This window comes from Perissodus microlepis, chromosome 4 (genome assembly GCF_051167445.1).
Source record: "Perissodus microlepis isolate ML-2025 ecotype Zambia chromosome 4, ASM5116744v1, whole genome shotgun sequence".
NCBI classification, from domain to species: Eukaryota; Metazoa; Chordata; class Actinopteri; order Cichliformes; family Cichlidae; genus Perissodus; species Perissodus microlepis.
Window position 1 is genome coordinate 17,914,135 of NC_140464.1, and position 16,541 is coordinate 17,930,675.

A 16,541-nucleotide genomic window follows, 5' to 3' on the forward strand; every position below is an offset into this window, starting at 1 on the left:
GTATGAAGAAATATATATATATATATATATATATATATATACACAATAACAGCAGCTGTACAAGTATTAACTGGAAATGAAGAATATAATGACCAGTGTTGTGCAATCCACATTATTTAGTGTCTTGTGCAGTGCAAATATGCTTAAAGTGATTAAGTGATGAAGTGAAAAACAATGTCCAGAATGTCCAGTGTGTGTGTAAGAACTATATGTGTGGGTCAGTACTGTGTGGTGGTGTGATTGAGAGACCGTATCGCCTGCGGGAAGAAGCTCCTCCTCAGTCTCTCTGTGTTGGTCTTCAGGGAGCGGAATCGCTTTCCTGACCTCAACAGAGAGAACAGTCCGTTGTTGGGATGGCTGAGGTCCTTCACGATCTTCCTGGCCTTGGTCCAGCACCGCCTGTTGTAGATTGAGTGCAGGTCAGGGAGCTCGGAGCGGATGGTGCGCTCAGCTGACCGCACAACCCTCTGTAGAGCTCGTCTGTCCTGCATGGTGCTGTTCCCGAACCAGGTTAAGATGTTTCCCGTCAGGATGCTCTCTATGGTGCACGAGTAAAAGTTCCTGAGCACCTTGGAGGGCAGTTGGAAGTCTCTCAAGCGTCTGAGGTGGTAGAGACGCTGACGGGCCTTTTTCACCACGGTGTTGATGTGACAGGACCATGACAGGTCCTGCGTGATGTGAACTCCAAGGTATTTGAAGCTGTCCACTCTCTCCACTGGGCACTCGTTGATGACGGGGGTCTGGTAGTTCCTCTCCTGCTTAGTGCTGAAGTCCACTATCAGCTCCTTTGTTTTACTGACGTTTAGAAGGAGGTTGTTCCTCTGGCACCAGTTCTCCAGATTCCTAATCTCCTTCAGGTAGGCCGTCTCGTTGTTATCAAAGATCAGGCCCACCACGACGGTGTCGTCAGCAAACTTGATGATGGTGGTGTAGCTGGTAGTGGCCACACAGTCATATGTGTACAGAGAGTACAGCAGGGGGCTCAGAACACACCCCTGGGGGGCTCCAGTGCTGAGAGTGGTGGAGGCTGAGACATGTCCGCCCATCCTTACTGCCTGTGGTCTGCCAGTTAGGAAGTTGGAGGACCACTGACACATAGATGAGCTGAGTCCCAGATGCTCCAGCTTGGTGGTGAGTGTGGAGGGAATTATGGTATTAAATGTAGAGCTGTAGTCTATGAAGAGCATTTTAACATAATTCCCCCTTCTAGTGTCCAAGTGAGTAAGTGATGTGTGGAGGAGATGAGAGATGGCATCGTCTGTGGAACGATTTGGACGGTAAGCGAACTGTAGTGGGTCCAGTGTGTCTGGTAGTGAAGAAATGATGAAGTCTCTGACCAGGCGTTCAAAGCACTTCATCACTACTGAGGTGAGGGCTACAGGGCGATAGTCATTGAGAGAAGCAGGGTGGGGTTTCTTCGGGACAGGAACAATGATGGACTCTTTGAAGCATGTGGGGATCACCGACTGAGATAAAGAGATGTTGAATATCTCAGTGAACACAGGATCTAGCTGGTATGCGCAGTCTCTGAGGATACGACCTGGGATGCCGTCTGGTCCTGCTGCTTTCCTGGTGTTCACTCTCTTGAAGGCTCTCCTTACTTCATGCTCGGAGATGACGAGCACGTTTCCGGTGCTGGCAGTATCTTCCTGTCTGCAGCCGTTAGCGCCGCTAGCACTAGCATCGTTGGAGCCCTTAGCTGCAGCCTCGAAGCGAGCATAGAAAGTGTTCAGCTCGTCTGCCAGAGTCACGGCCGCGTTCGTCATACCGGTTGTTGGTGCTTTATAATCCGTTATTGTCCTTAGTCCCCGCCACAGGCTCCTAGAGTCACTCTGTTGGAGTTGTGACTCTAGTTTCCTCCCGTAGCGCTGCTTCGCCTCTTTCACCGCCTTCCGCACGTTATATGACGCGGCTTTGTACGGGTCCATGTCCCCCGTCGTGAGTCCCGTGTTGTAGGCAGCGGTGCGGGATCTCAGAGCGTCGCGGATGGTTTTATCCACCCACGGCTTCTGGTTGGGAAACGTTGTGATAGTCTTTGTCTCCACGGTATCATCCGCTAGTTTCCCGATGAATCCCACAACCGCTTCCGTAAACACGTTGACATCATCATCGGAGCTGTTTCTGAACATGTCCCAGTCTGCGTCGTCGAGTGCGTCCTGTAACGCGGCCACCGATTGATCCGTCCAGCGCGCAACCTTCCTCTGAACCGGAACTTCCTGTTTCAGCCTTTGTTTGTATTTTGGCATGAGGAAGATGGCGGCGTGATCGGATTTGCCAAACGGAGGGCGAGATTGTGCCTTGTAGCTGTCCTTGACCGTAGTGTAGCAGTGGTCCAGTGTCCTTTCACCTCTGGTGGGGCAGGTGATGTGTTGATAAAAGTTCGGCGCTGCGCGTTTGAGGTTGGCACTATTAAAGTCCCCCGTCACAATAAGCGCAGCGTCCCGGTGTTGTGTCTGGTGCTGTGTGAGTGCCTCATGCAGCTCGCATAAGGCGGTGACCGTGTCCGCTTGTGGTGGAATATAAACGGCACTTATAATGACCGATGTAAATTCCCGAGGTAGATAAAAAGGACGACACATGATGGACAGTAGTTCCAGATTTGGTGTGCAGGAGCGTGTGAGAGGAACAACGTTCGCACTGTTGCACCAATTGTTGTTCACCATTAAACACACGCCGCCTCCCCTTGACTTCCCCGAGTCCCGTGTCCTGTCCATGCGGTGAACCGAGAAGAACTCGGCCGGCTGGATGGCGTGGTCCGGCACCGCTGGGTTCAGCCATGTCTCGGTGAAGCAGAGGAGATTGCAGTCCCGAATGTCTCTCTGGAACTTTATCCTGGCCCTGAGGTCATCAAGCTTGTTCTCCAGTGACTGGACGTTGGCGAGCAGGATGCTAGGCAGAGGTGTGCGGTGTGCACGAGCTCTCAGCCTGTTCCTGACGCCGGCTCGCTTCCCTCTAGGCCGCCGCTTCCCTTTGTTCTCCCTCAAGATCTCACTCGGCCAGCTCGGATCCGGAGTTAAAAACTTCGAATTGTGAGTACATTGTATACCAATAGAAACAAGAGTGTCACTGTCATACCTAATGTACCCAATGGTGATGATTTTGCCGATTTAGAGACGCTGAAAACTAACTTAAAAAACAAAGACAAAGAAAAGGTGGTCGGAGCAGTCGTGACGGCAGCCGACCTCACCGGCGCCACATAAACAAATCTAAATTTAACATGCTAACTGAGGCCTGAGGAGTCTGAGATGTAGCTCTTGGGATTTTTACAGTTTTGCTGAGCATTGCACAGCCTGACCTTGAGGTAAATATCCTGGGATGACTCTGTGTTTGTGACATCTGAATGCTCCAGATCTGCAAACTGCCAAAGCTCCTGTTTAAATAGAGGTGGTTACACTGATGGCACATCAATCATGTGCATTTGATTAGTACTTAGATTTCCACACAACGTGTCACAGAATCCGATGAAAACTTCCTTTTTCACATGGTTGTGTATTGACACATATTTTATATTCATACACACAGAAGCACTGAAACATGTATGCACAAATCACACTCTCTGTATTCCACATGTTCTTATTATCACCTTGTTAACTGTTGTTCTCCAAGCTACACTATACATACATACATATATGTATATATGTATATATATATATATATATATATATATATATATATATATATATATGTACATGCCCAAGAGTTACCTGAAGATGAAGATAAACAGCATAAGCAGCATGCAGAAGGTGGCCACATTGTCCATCGTCTTCATCAGAACCACAAGCTGCCGCCTCAGCGCAGGCATGAATCTCACCAGCTTAATGACCCTCAAAAGCCTGAATGTCCTCAGCACCGACAGACCACCGTCTGCCTGGCCAATGATCTCACACACACTGGGGCGAGTGCACACGTGTTTAAAAAGGAGGGGTAAAATAAGAATGGCAAAGATGTGGTGAAATTTGTAAAAATGTATGCGGTCATTTCAAAAGAAATATGGGGAAAGGAAGACCAAAATTAATAAGAGTCAAGAAAAATGAGGGGAAATAGATAAGAAAAGATTAGATAAGAGGCTAAGTTAGTCTTTAAAATACAACATTCAATATTACACACATGAAGATAGAAAATTCTCATTCTGTAAGCACACATAATCCATACTAGGGTGATAAGGAACAGAGTATTCTCAATCAGCCACTCATATCACACACCTGATGATGACGATGATGCCATCAAAGATGTTATACGGATTCCTCAAGTATTCAAAGAAGCCAAAGGCAGTGAGCTTCAGGATCATCTCCAGCGTGAACATGCTGGTGAAGACAATGTTACAGATCTCCAGGACATTGGTCAGCTCCTCAGGCTTGGTGGAAACATCAAAACAAAATCAGAAGAGTGAGCTTTGGAGGTGGATACAGACCGGTACCTCTTTTGTTGCACCATAAACCTCAAAATAGCTGGACCCAACATTGGAGTCACTGATTTCTCATGCTATTTGAGAGCTATTACAAAAAATGTACCATTATTTTCTTACCCTAAATTTCAACTGTGGAATACTACACGATGTGCACAAGCACCAGTGCCATGTCAGTGGAAAAAAGGTCAGAGTGACAAAACCAATGATGAGAAGGGAAGCGGTTACAGGAGCTCAAGCACTGCAAGTATTTGAAGTTAAAAACAGAGCAGTGCCAAATACACACAAAGAGATAAAAACAGTTAATATTAAACCAGTGCTTTTCAATCACAGCTACTGTAACAATAGATACGGGAGCCGCTGCCAAACAAAACAACTGCGCTCGTATTACTTTTCTCCGCTTGCGCTGAAAAAGCTGCCAGTCAAACTGTCAGTCACTTGAAGACAGAATTTACCCTTACCTGGCACATAAAATTAACACACACATCTTATCTGAGAGAGGCAACAGTCTGAGATCAAGAGAAGAGGCTGAAAAGTGGGAAAACAAACAGTTTCCTGGCACAGCTGTTTATGTGAAATTGTAAAGGAAAACTCACATCAGGGGGAAAATAAACAGGAAATGAGAAAAGGGATGGAGAGTGTGCATTGCCTGTGTCGCACATGGTGTCAAACACTGGCTGAATAGGATAGCCTGTTATCTGGAATTGCCAAAGCGACTCATACATATATGAACACGCCACACATATAGCACACACACACACCCACGCGCACGTACACCCCCGCACACCAGTCAATTCCGAGTTTATTTCCATTTCTATGCGCAGACTGGCTTTATGCAAGTACGCTTTGTGTGCAAGTGGATGTGTGTTATGCGCGATATGGATCAGATGCTTTCTCCGATACCCCCTGTGAATTTTAGTTTCAAAAGCCAGTGGAGAAATAGCCAGCTCGCCCTGCCAAAGTTAGCAAACCATGTCAGGGAAACACACACTCTCACAGCCCTCCCCTCCCCTAATCCGCTTTGTCTCCCAGTCTATCTCTACAACACCCCTAGTTCTCCACGCCTTTTTCTTTCTCTTTTCTGAGTCTCATTATCAGGCAGACACATCTCTTCCCAATCAATATCCTCCTGTCGATCAGAGGGAGAGTGAGGGAGAGAGAGGGAGAAGGAAAACCAAAAAAAAATAAAAAATGGAAGGATTGTTTGAAACTAGATGATGACATGACAGCTGAGACGAAGAAGAAAGAGCAAGAAAGACCTGCAAAACAGATTTGTTAGTTTCATAGCTTGAAGGTGGCTGTTATGATGGTACAATTTAAAATTCAAAAAACATGTAAAAAAAAAAAAGGCTGCAGATCAGCAATAGTATGATAAGGATAAATGAACATAGATGGAAACACCCCGCCAAAAACAAGTTGCATCCCTTAGCAGCTGCTCTAACCTTGACCTACGCCCATAACTCCCTTACGAGTCTTAAGTGCAAACACAGGATATGAGATTTATTGCTATTGACAGAACCATCACGGCCCTTGACACCACAGTTTAACTCAAACAAAATGCCATCATCACTCCCTCCCTGTTGCTTTCTCCTCCTCCTTCCTTCTCCCCCTTCTTCTTGCCCCATTACCTTTCATTCCCTAGCAACGTTTCTCCTCATATTCTCATACCTTTGATCTCCCATGTTACTTTTTCGCCTGTTCCTGCCCTGCATATGTCCCCTGAAAATCCATCCCATGAGACAAGTGTCCTCTCTTGTTACTCGCCTGAAATGTGCCCTCAGTCAGCATGACTGTTTCATGAATATGAATGAATGAGCTACGCCCTCAAGTGTGACTGCGCATGTGTGGCTTCTTTGAAAACTAATGAATTAGTAAAAATTATTAGTCAAACTTAAATATTTGAACACATAAATCGTCCCCTGTCACATGTGACACCTATCCAGAAGGATTCATTTGAAATCAGACTGTAAATACAGACCTTTTCCCTAAGTCACTGTGGTGCTGTGGTACAGCAGCTGTGTGGTTAGTCATGTTTTGGGCTTCAGAGTTCTTGTTTAAGAAGAAAATACTGAAGTTAAGACTTCTGCACCGCAAAGCCAGCACACACACCTGTGTAAGTGCTCCTGTCAGTCTTGCAGAGGGAGAAAGACCCAAAAGACAAGGCAAACGAGGCGTCTGTGAGTGTGTGCATGCAAACGCGTGTGGGTCCCTGCATACGTGCCCGCTCTGAAGTGCGCGCACTCACACGCGCGCACAGAATTGCACGGGGAATAGAGCTTAAAACTGCTGTGTAACCGGCATAAGCCTCACGCTTCCTCTCTCACTTGTCTCCTCCTCTTCTTTTCCCCCGCACAACCCTTGTTTATTTTTAGAGTCTTTAGAGATGAGGGAGAGAAAGACAGAGAGAGAGAGAGAGAGAGAGAGAGAGCGCAACTACCCTGTACGCTGTCAAAGAGTGCGTGGGCGGATGAGAGAGGGAGAAGCGGGGAGACGGAGGATGAAACTGAGGGAGGTAAAAAAGAGTAGGTGAGTAGATGAGACGCTCGGGGTAAGGCGGGAAGGATGGAAGGAAGGGAGACAGCGAGGAACAAAGGAACAAGTGGGGGAAAGTGCAAAGGAAAGGTGCACAGAGGGATTTGTGGGGAGAATAGGGGGAAGGTGAGGTGGAAGTAAAATTAGCAAGGGAGGGAGGATGAAAGACAGACAGAAAACAGAATGGGAGAGAGAATGGAGAAAAAAGAAAAAAGCTGTCTTATGTAACAGCTTGTGAGTCCATGTGTTTCTGTTGGTGCATGCGCAAGAATATAAAAAGATATTTTGTTTATGCGCCTGCACACGGTTTGCAAAAAAAAAAAAAAAAAAAGGATCTGCATTGTGTGTTTGCGTGTGCAACTATTTGTGTTCATGTGTGCGTGCGTATTCTTGGCAGGCTTCTCTCACTCTCGCTTTCAGACACCTGCCTTGTCTGCCTCTGAGGAGGCTTGGCCCATGTTAAAAGCCAGCTCGGTTATGTCTACTGCTAGGCTAAATGTTTACACCTCGATCATGGAACTGTTAGGCACTGATGCTCCTCCAATCCCGCACTCGTCGCCCTGAATGTCATCTGCCGTAACGCTGTTTCCTTCTGCTGATTTGCTGGGGCGGGAGAAATGATTACGGTAACACACTGTATTGATACTGTCACTCTCAAACACTCTAGGCAACGCTCCAAAACAATCACTCTCTTTGGTGGCTCATGGCTTTTGGAATCGGTTCAGAAATAAGTAATGGCGAGGTTCATAATAAAAAGAGAGACCTTAAAACAGAAGATGGGTCAAAAACTAAAACAAACAAACAAACAAACAAACAAAAACCTCTCACCACTCAGTGTGGATTTTTTCATGACCTGATGTGAAAGGTGGAAGTGCTGCATGAATTTGAGGTGAAGATGACGGAGGTCTCTTAATCAAAGCTGATCTTACCTGGTTGTGATGCTCGATGCCCATACTGATGGTGTTAATGAGAATAGCAATCATAATGCCCCTGCTGAAGTACTTGCTCTCCACAATGCCCCAAAGCTTCCTCCTCATACCGTTCCAGAGGTCCTTACAATGTCCAAAGCACGTCCTTTTCCGCTTCTTCTCTCCATCTCCCCTCTCCTCCAAGTGGTTCTCCTCTTTGCTCGTCTCCTTAACCGCATCCTCTTCATTTTCCTCGCCATTGGCGGAATCTCCCACAGCCCTCACTCCCTCCTTCAACGATAACGCACATATAGGGCAGTCTTCGGGATTTTGAGGGACAGACAGACTGATGGAATTGGCTAGTGGCTGAGAGTCGTGGTCTTGCTTGTTTTGGTGGGGGCAGTGGAACGCTACAGAAACAGAGTGACGGGGGGAAAAAAAGATGTGGATGCAGTCTCAAATACAGAACTTTTTTGTGTTTTTTTAACCAAGTATACAAAAGAAGTTCAGGTATGCACTAGTAGCACTGTGTGAGATTTATTATCTAAGAAATGCACGATCCAATCGGGCCGTTATCATGTTTTGAAAAACCTCAAATTCAGCTCTTGCTCTTATGTAATTGTACATCTTATCTGAAATAGAACTGCCAAATGTTACATAAATAAGAATATTCTCATTGTTATTTTCTGAAACCCTCCTACTCACATCTCGGATGCCTCAAATGATGCCGTTCTCCGTTCACATTGCCTCCACCCCGTCTGTTACCCCTGCCTCCACCAGCTGGCGGGGGCTTGCCCCTCAGCGTGTAATAGAGAGCTGCCGATCTCCTCTTAGCCTTGCGGAGGACATGGCAGACCAGCTGGAAGATCTCTTCGTAGCAGTCTCCAGGCTCGGCCATGCTGGCCAAGGTGGAGGAGGACAGGCACTGCGCCCTTTGCTCCTGCATCAGCTGGTGCTCCCGCTGTTTGGTTTCTGAGAACTGGGTGGCGATAACCACTAGGCACAGGTTGATCATGAAGAATGAACCGATCTGTAGAAGCAGAAGCAAAAAAGTTGACCCCGTGAGATTAAACCCAGTGCGACGGAAGGCAAACTCCTGCAGGCATGTCAAAGTTTATTGTTTTGTTGTAAAAGCTCATAAATCAATGTTTGACAAAATTAACTAAAACAAAAACGCACAGATACGCCGCCTTATTTGAATAATCAGCCCATGGCTAAAGCAGATGTTGCTCATTTAGGAAACATGAAAAATGTGAAGAATTGTGGTCTTTCTTCAGTGGTAAATACACACTTGCCTAGTCTAATACTGTGCTCTGTTCCTCCTTTAGAAATGGTAGCGCACATGCTAAAGGTCTCTGAAGGCTGGCTTCCCACCAAACCGAGACTGATTGGAGCAGACAGACAGAGCCAACACATGCCCAAAGCACAGTTCAGCGTCTGGCAATCTCTCTTTCTCTCCTTCTCTTTTTATTCTCTGACTCGACTTAATGCTCCCTCCCCTCCGTGCACTCAACATTAATTTTTACTTTTCTCACGCCTTTGCTTGACAAGCATTCCCTAACCACAGTTTGATTTTCTTATCATGAGTTAAAGTAAGGTTTGGCAGCAGAGAGGAGATGAGGTTACCCGTGAACAGTACATGCTGACTGACCCTTTTAGTGGCAGTAATGGGAATCACTATGGGACTGCTGAAACTGCCTTTATTGGTGTGCTCTGAGCAGGTTACAGACCAATGAATAGATCAATACTGGCTAATGGTGAACAACTAAAAAAAAAAAACAGACTGCAGGATGGATAGAGCAGCTTTTACCAGTGTTTCAGTTTTGTGCATCAAAAATCTGAACTTGTATCTCTCTGCTTCAGTGATATAAATACATGTTGAGTACATACATAGACATACTGCACATACATATCTATAAAACTATGCATTTTGAGATGTGATGCTTAATAAATCATTCACAGATATAAAATCCAAACCTAATGACAGAGAGCGAGGAAGCCGGAGGGAATGAAATAAAGCGGCTCCAGAGATATTTACAAAGAGAAAAAGAGAGAGGAAACATAGATGGGAGGTGTGTGAGAGGAGGAGAGATACCCATCTGTGGCCTGTGGGTCAAAGCAGGTCTGCAGGTGTGTGGGGCTTTGATTTCCCTCCAGGTTTGCATCTGCGTGTGTGTGTCTATTCTGTGATTCTGATCAGTAGACAGCTTTACGCATAATGAGCGAGGGCAGCCCAATATCACGCATTCAGACCATCACTGCATTATGCATGCATGCAAGCTCACACACACACAAACACACACACTCACTCAAACACATACATATTCACATAGACAAAAGCATGTGTGATCACACACACGTCACCACTTAGATGGGCTTAGCTTATAACAGATTGCATATACAGCTGTAGGCAGAAGTTTGCACACACTCATCCTGGGCATGAATGTCATGATAATTTGGATTTTTGAATGATTTCTTTGAATGATTTCTGCTCTTTTTTGCAGAATGGAAGAACTAGAATTGGGTGCACAAGTTTGAATTTATTTTAGATTTTTTTCCAATACACATGGGGTCCTCAACACCTCGACTTCATGCTTTTGGTAGTAATCAAGAAGAGTCTGGCATAGTTAAGGTTGGATATTAGACCACTCTTCTTGGCAGGATTGAAAGAGTTCATTTGAACTGGTTGGTTTACTGGTATTAACCCATCTTGGACAAATTTTCATTACTGTTGAGGTCGGAGCTTTGGGAAGAACATTTCAGAAGCTCTTTTGTTTGCCTTCTTTATCCATCTGTTTTACTGCATCTATGTGATCATTCTCCTGTTGGAACATCCTGTGTGTACACACCTGGGTACAAATTTTAATTGTGTAGCTGTGGATTTAAGGTTAAGTTAAAAAGATTGAAGGTAATCCACTGATCCAATTTGTGTAATGTATCAGTACCACTGACAGCTAAACATGATGTTACCACCACCATGCTAGACAGTTGGTACAGTCTTCTTAGGTTTGAATACTTCACCATACTTCTACAAAATTGTCAGTGTGGCTAAATTGCTCAATCTTTGCCTCTTGTTATGATAAAACTTTTCTCTAGAAAGAATTTGTCTTGTCTATGTGGGTAGCTGAAATGTCAGTCAAGCTAGAAGATGTTGTTTTTGGAGCAGGGCCTTTGTTCTTGGTCAGCACCCTCTCAGTCCATGATTATGTAAAGGTTCCTTAAATGTTGACAGTAATGCTGGTGTTCTAGCAGTTTCTAGTTCATGGCAGATTTGAGCCTTGGTGGGTTGGTCCTGAACATCTTAATATATTTTGTCTCATCAGAGGGTGACAGGTTTGGTCTTATTCCAGACTTTGTGAAAGTGGTGACACATTTGAATAACTTGTACTTATTGAAAAATGTTTAAACTGATGATCTTGGACTCTGCTGTTGTTTGGAAATGACTCAAAGAGACTTTCCCAGCTTGTGTTCATCTACAGTTCTTATACTCAATTAGGTTTTTGGACTTTCCCATTGTTCGGTTATTGTTCAATGGGTTAGAGAGGAAGGATAAAAGACACTGAAGATCCTTCAGCACAATGTATTAAAAGATTTAAGTTATTGTATGTAACTACAACTGTATGCGCTCCTATGCCGGATTCATCACATATATATTGGTAAGACTTTTTTCATGTACACACAGGTAACTGCCTAATAAACGGCTTCTCGGGAGTGATTAGCTCTTATACACTTACTCCCATTTACCCTCTCAGTTCACTCTGATATAGCTACTTTGGGTTCCACACTTGACAGTATATCAAGTTTCAAACAGACAAAGATGAGACTGTGTGTTTGACACTGTGGAGGTTAGACTTCTTTTTGTCTCTCAGTTTTGTACCCCAAACCACACACTTACATGACTGATTAACAGGCTTTAAAGCGCGGGGTGCTACAACGTCATAATGACACAACAGACGGAGAGATGGGGTGGACGAGGGAGTGAGAGTTTGATGAGTAAAAGACAGTAAATGGAAGGACTACAAAGGAAAAGAATGAAAGCATTCAAGGTGACCCTGACTGTGTGTAGAGCACAATAAGGGCCCATTGAAGTGTGTGGCTGAAAACTTCTCATGGTGTCAGCAATGCTTCCACGGCATCACTTAAAAACGTTGGGTGGCTGCCAAACAGACTGGAGCTTTGCAAGGAAGCTCAAAAGGAGCAACACATTTGCGTCAGTTAGTTACACCAAAACTATGTGGGCATTTGCACCACAAAGGGAGCAGTGTGTCTAGAGCAGTTAGACGATATCTCTTAATCTCTGTAGCTCTCATACTGAACCCGAAAACAAATGAGCTTTTTTTGTTTGGTCAGTTCTTAGTGCCAGATTGCAGCACTTTAGGCATGAACTCTGACTGCAAATCAGTGCGATGATGTAATCATCTGTTGCCCTTAATGTAATTGGAACAAGAGGGGTACGTGATATGAGACTCTAGACAGTGGGTTAGTACAAACCAGGAAAAAGTGATTATGCTGTAATGTGACACCACATCCATATCTCTCAAAAAGGTGATTCTTGCACTGACAATGCCAGCCTGAGGTCTCATCTGCCACAGTGGATGGACTTTAGTCAGCAATCACATCAGCAATAACAAAGAATTGGACGCAGGATTAAAATTCAAATACCCCCAAAACATTTCCCTTCCCTCTGATTATACATCTTTTTACATGTACAGCAAGTGTTATAAGATCTTTCTCATAGTAACATTTTTTAACGATTGAAACTGCTCTTCTACTCACGCCTGGAACTCAAAGTGCATACTATAAGCATCAATAACCCATTCACAAACACCTGACTACATCAGGTTTAACTCAGGTTTCAGCATCTTGCCCAAAGAAACAGGTCAGAAGAGCCAGGGATTGAACCATCAACCTTCCAGTTAGCAGAAGACTTCCATTACTTTTAGAAAGTATCAGCACTACAAAGTTTCTCATCTCCTTTCTTCTGCCATGTTATCTTCCTGATCTTATTTTGTCTTTCTTTTACTGTTCACCTGCTGATGGGAAAGTGTAAAATCTGTGACTTCTGTGGCACTGTCTATTGTACTGACACAGTGGGAATGAACAGAGTTTACAGGCAGTCAAAAGCATGTGAATGCAGCAAAAACAATCCAACCCTCATTGTGTTGCTGACACTGTATTTCCCATATAACTTTTGCACAGAGCATGCACATGATAACTTTTCCCTTTCGGCACTTGATTGTTTGTGTGTTTTTCAGAAGTCCATCAACTTGTACTTGTTTTTTTACTTGCATTTTTCTACTTCTCACTCAAAAACAGTTCAATTAATCACTCAGAAAGTGTGTTTACTGACATATAAATGTAGCAATATACTCACACTAGGAGGCAATAGTCTGTGTTTTTCTATAGTTTATCCAAACGTTTATAATAATTAAACATGTGATACACTGGAATGTTAGTAGAAAGTACTTACAATGATGAGTAAGATGAAGTAGATGAAGTTGTAGAAGGAGTGGGCATCCATAACATAATACATTATCTCAACCCAGCCCTCTAGAGTGATCACCTAGGAGGAAAGATTTGACTCAAAGTTAACATTTGCAATTTGTGCTCCAGGGTTTGCTTAGCATTATATAATTTTTTAAAAGACTTACTTTGCCACATTTTTATCTACTAGTGAAGGACAGTTTTTATCACCTTGCAACTCCTCTACATAAATAAATACATATATAAAACCAGCGATTTTTTTATTTAAAAAATAACATGGAGTAATGAAAAATAAGTAATAGGAAAACCAAGGAAAATAGACAAGTAAATTCTTCTTAGGTGCAAAAAAAAGAATGCAGATATCTAATTAAAAACAAATAAATGAACAAAAGAACACTAAATCATCAGCACCAAATAACCACATTCCAAAAAGAAGGTTATTATTACTACTCATTACCCTTAGCACACAAACCTACCTGGAAAATTACAATCCAGGCGTAGACAATGTTGTCAAAGTTGATGGCACCTTTGTGGGGGTTAGTACTCCCAGTGTGGCACCGAGTGTAATATTGGTTCCAGTTTATGCATAGCCCTATTGCTTCACCAGCACCACTACTGTTAGCCAGAGGCTCAGGACTCAGGCCCAGCGCCTGTCTGTGGAGAGCGTCCTCCTTATCCAGGCAGCATATGCGTCCTCCTTCGCGTCTCGCTGGCACGTCAGTACATGACATTATGCCATTATCGGAAGCCAGGGAGCAGATGAAGGGTCGTTCATCATCTTCCTCTGGCCGGTAGTATGGCGCAGGCAGGGTCATACCTGACGGGCTGGAGAAAGAACAAATAATAATGAAGGTAAGATGTTTATGGTATTTTATCCCAATACATAAAATTGTACATAAACTTAAATGAAGTATTTCACTTACTTCATTTAAGGAGCACTGTACCAAGAGGTGGGCGGGGGGGGGGGGGGGGGGGGGGATATGAGTGATGACTTAAGGCAAGCATGCTATCACAGGAAATACTCCCTTGCTTTCCTTCTCTCTACTGCACACAGTCACAAATATATACACACACTTTTCCCCCCCTCTTATATTTTCGTACATGGCTGTGTCTTTTGACTAATTTCTTTCCAGTTCAGACAAAAAAAGCTTACAACCTTGGATGATTGGATTAATAAGAGCTTTAGGTGATATGTACAGTATATCTATAGAGGCCATACCTGCCAGACACCTAGCAGACAGTGCTTGAAGCTGCTGCAGTGGACCAAAGCTGTGCTGACAGGTGTGGTAAGGAGGGTTAGAACATGTGTTGCCAGGATATTACCAAAAAAAATGATGTTAGGAATTACATAATATCCTTTTTTTTGTGCATAATTTTGGAGAAGTGTGTGAAAAATTGTCCTTTCACCTTTAGTTTTCCAGCAGAAGTGGTTATTAACTGTTTGTTAGCTGCTACTGGATTTCACTGGCATGAATACAGAAACCAGATAATGACAATTAACTTTGTTTGCTTTTTATTTATTGGATTTGCAGTTTGAGTAGTTACTAAATCCTTACAGCAGTATCTGTGTTTTCTGTTTTTATTGCGATTTCTCCTGTTTGGTGGAGTAGGGGTGGCTGATGTAACTAAAATAAAAAGGATACAAAAGATGATTCACAGTATTAGCATATGTTTTTCACCCAACAAACTCAAGACAAAGCATGATACACAAATAGTTTTAAAATGATATAATTTTTTATGTAAGGCGAGCATCGTTGCTTTATTTTACAAAAATAAAATGACAAAGCTGTTTTTCTCCATAACAGAAAACAGTGATAATCTTCAATTCAGTTCTGCTGTTGTTTGAGAAATCATGGAGGATGCACTTTAACAATTCTCTGCCGAACTATCAACACAAACATTTTGAGGACTAAACATTTTATATATTTGAAGACTTGAGATTCAAAAGCCTGTAAACATCAGAAATATGAGGATGATATATATATAAAAAGATCTCAGTGCATTTTTCTTCATGCCCTGCAAAATTAGACAAAGCACCTTTTCCAAGACATTGTTTTTGCCAGTTGCCTTTTCACTACAGTATGTCTACCAATCATAGCACTACCAATCAGAAGGTACAAATCACATCATGAGATAATTAAACAGGCGAAGTGCCATTTATCAGTTTTGGAGACTGTGATCATAATATTTGCCACCTTCAGGTGCTATTTTACATCTTTACTTACTTGAAATGACACCAGTACACTCATTCTGAAGCTATTTAATTTTGGTTCTTAATTTATTTTGAGCACAGTGTAGTTAAAAAAGTATGAATTTACTTAAACCTTACATACTGTTTGGATCTAATTTGACATATTTTGGCATGTGACAGCAGTAAAAATTCTGTTAGCCTGAACTTTAATTACTTTTTTTTAAATGTAGCGACTGAAAATACATCAAAACTGTTGTACAGGTGCTCAAAATTTCTGAACAGTAAGGTTGTTCCAGGTGGTTTTAGGAAATCTTAAAACTGTACAAGCCATGATGATGTGTATAATTTATGGGACAGTAGTGACACAGTTCAAGGGGGAAATTGACACTGTCACGAGAAGTGTCTGTGTTATCGCCACATTCACTCAGGTTCCCACAGAGACAGGCGCCTGGTGGTCTCTGAACGATCCTGATGGTATCTTGAAACAGCGAAACAGTAAATCTCCTTTCACATACTATATGACAATGGCACCGCTGCTCTCTGAAACCCATTATATCCTACGGTTTAAACTGCATCGTTTGCTGCTGCGTAGCAAACAGCAACACAAGTAGTGCCATCCGGGGAGCACTCACATGTGCAGCGACCGTGGCGCGCTGTGACATATATTCTCACAACCAACAGAAATGAACAACAAGAGAGAAATGTACACATAAATATAGTAAGGAAAAAGACCATGAACAGGTGCAAAGATGTCACAGTACATCTACAGCGCAGCAGTCAGTGGTATATAAATTTCAAGGCCATTCACTTAACTTAGTGGTCAGCTGCCTTTTATGTGAATGAGCCACATCATTCATCACGTTGACTATATATGAGAGATCACAGGTTCTGCGCGTAATGACGAACTAACATTCATTCATAAGCTCGCACTCTTATCTTGGCCAAGGATACTTTGACATGCAGACAATATTTAATGGTTATACATGGTTATTTAAAACAAATCAATTTTTTTTTCCTTTTT

At 43.2% G+C, this 16,541-nt stretch overlaps 1 protein-coding gene across 5 annotated transcripts in view; it reads right to left on the reverse strand.

Annotated features, from left to right (window-relative positions):
• Positions 1-16,541, reverse strand: part of cacna1ia (calcium voltage-gated channel subunit alpha1 Ia) — a 192,740-nt gene that overhangs the window by 49,345 nt on the left and 126,854 nt on the right. For all 5 annotated transcript variants that reach the window (XM_084926243.1, XM_084926242.1, XM_084926241.1 and 2 more), the window contains exons 7-12: positions 13,806-14,154; positions 13,316-13,408; positions 8,551-8,875; positions 7,867-8,255; positions 4,203-4,354; positions 3,705-3,890 (exon numbers count right to left, since the gene is read on the reverse strand). In XM_084926243.1, the coding sequence (XP_084782369.1) occupies positions 3,705-3,890; positions 4,203-4,354; positions 7,867-8,255; positions 8,551-8,875; positions 13,316-13,408; positions 13,806-14,154 (1,494 nt within the window). The remainder of the gene's footprint in view (positions 1-3,704; positions 3,891-4,202; positions 4,355-7,866; positions 8,256-8,550; positions 8,876-13,315; positions 13,409-13,805; positions 14,155-16,541) is intronic.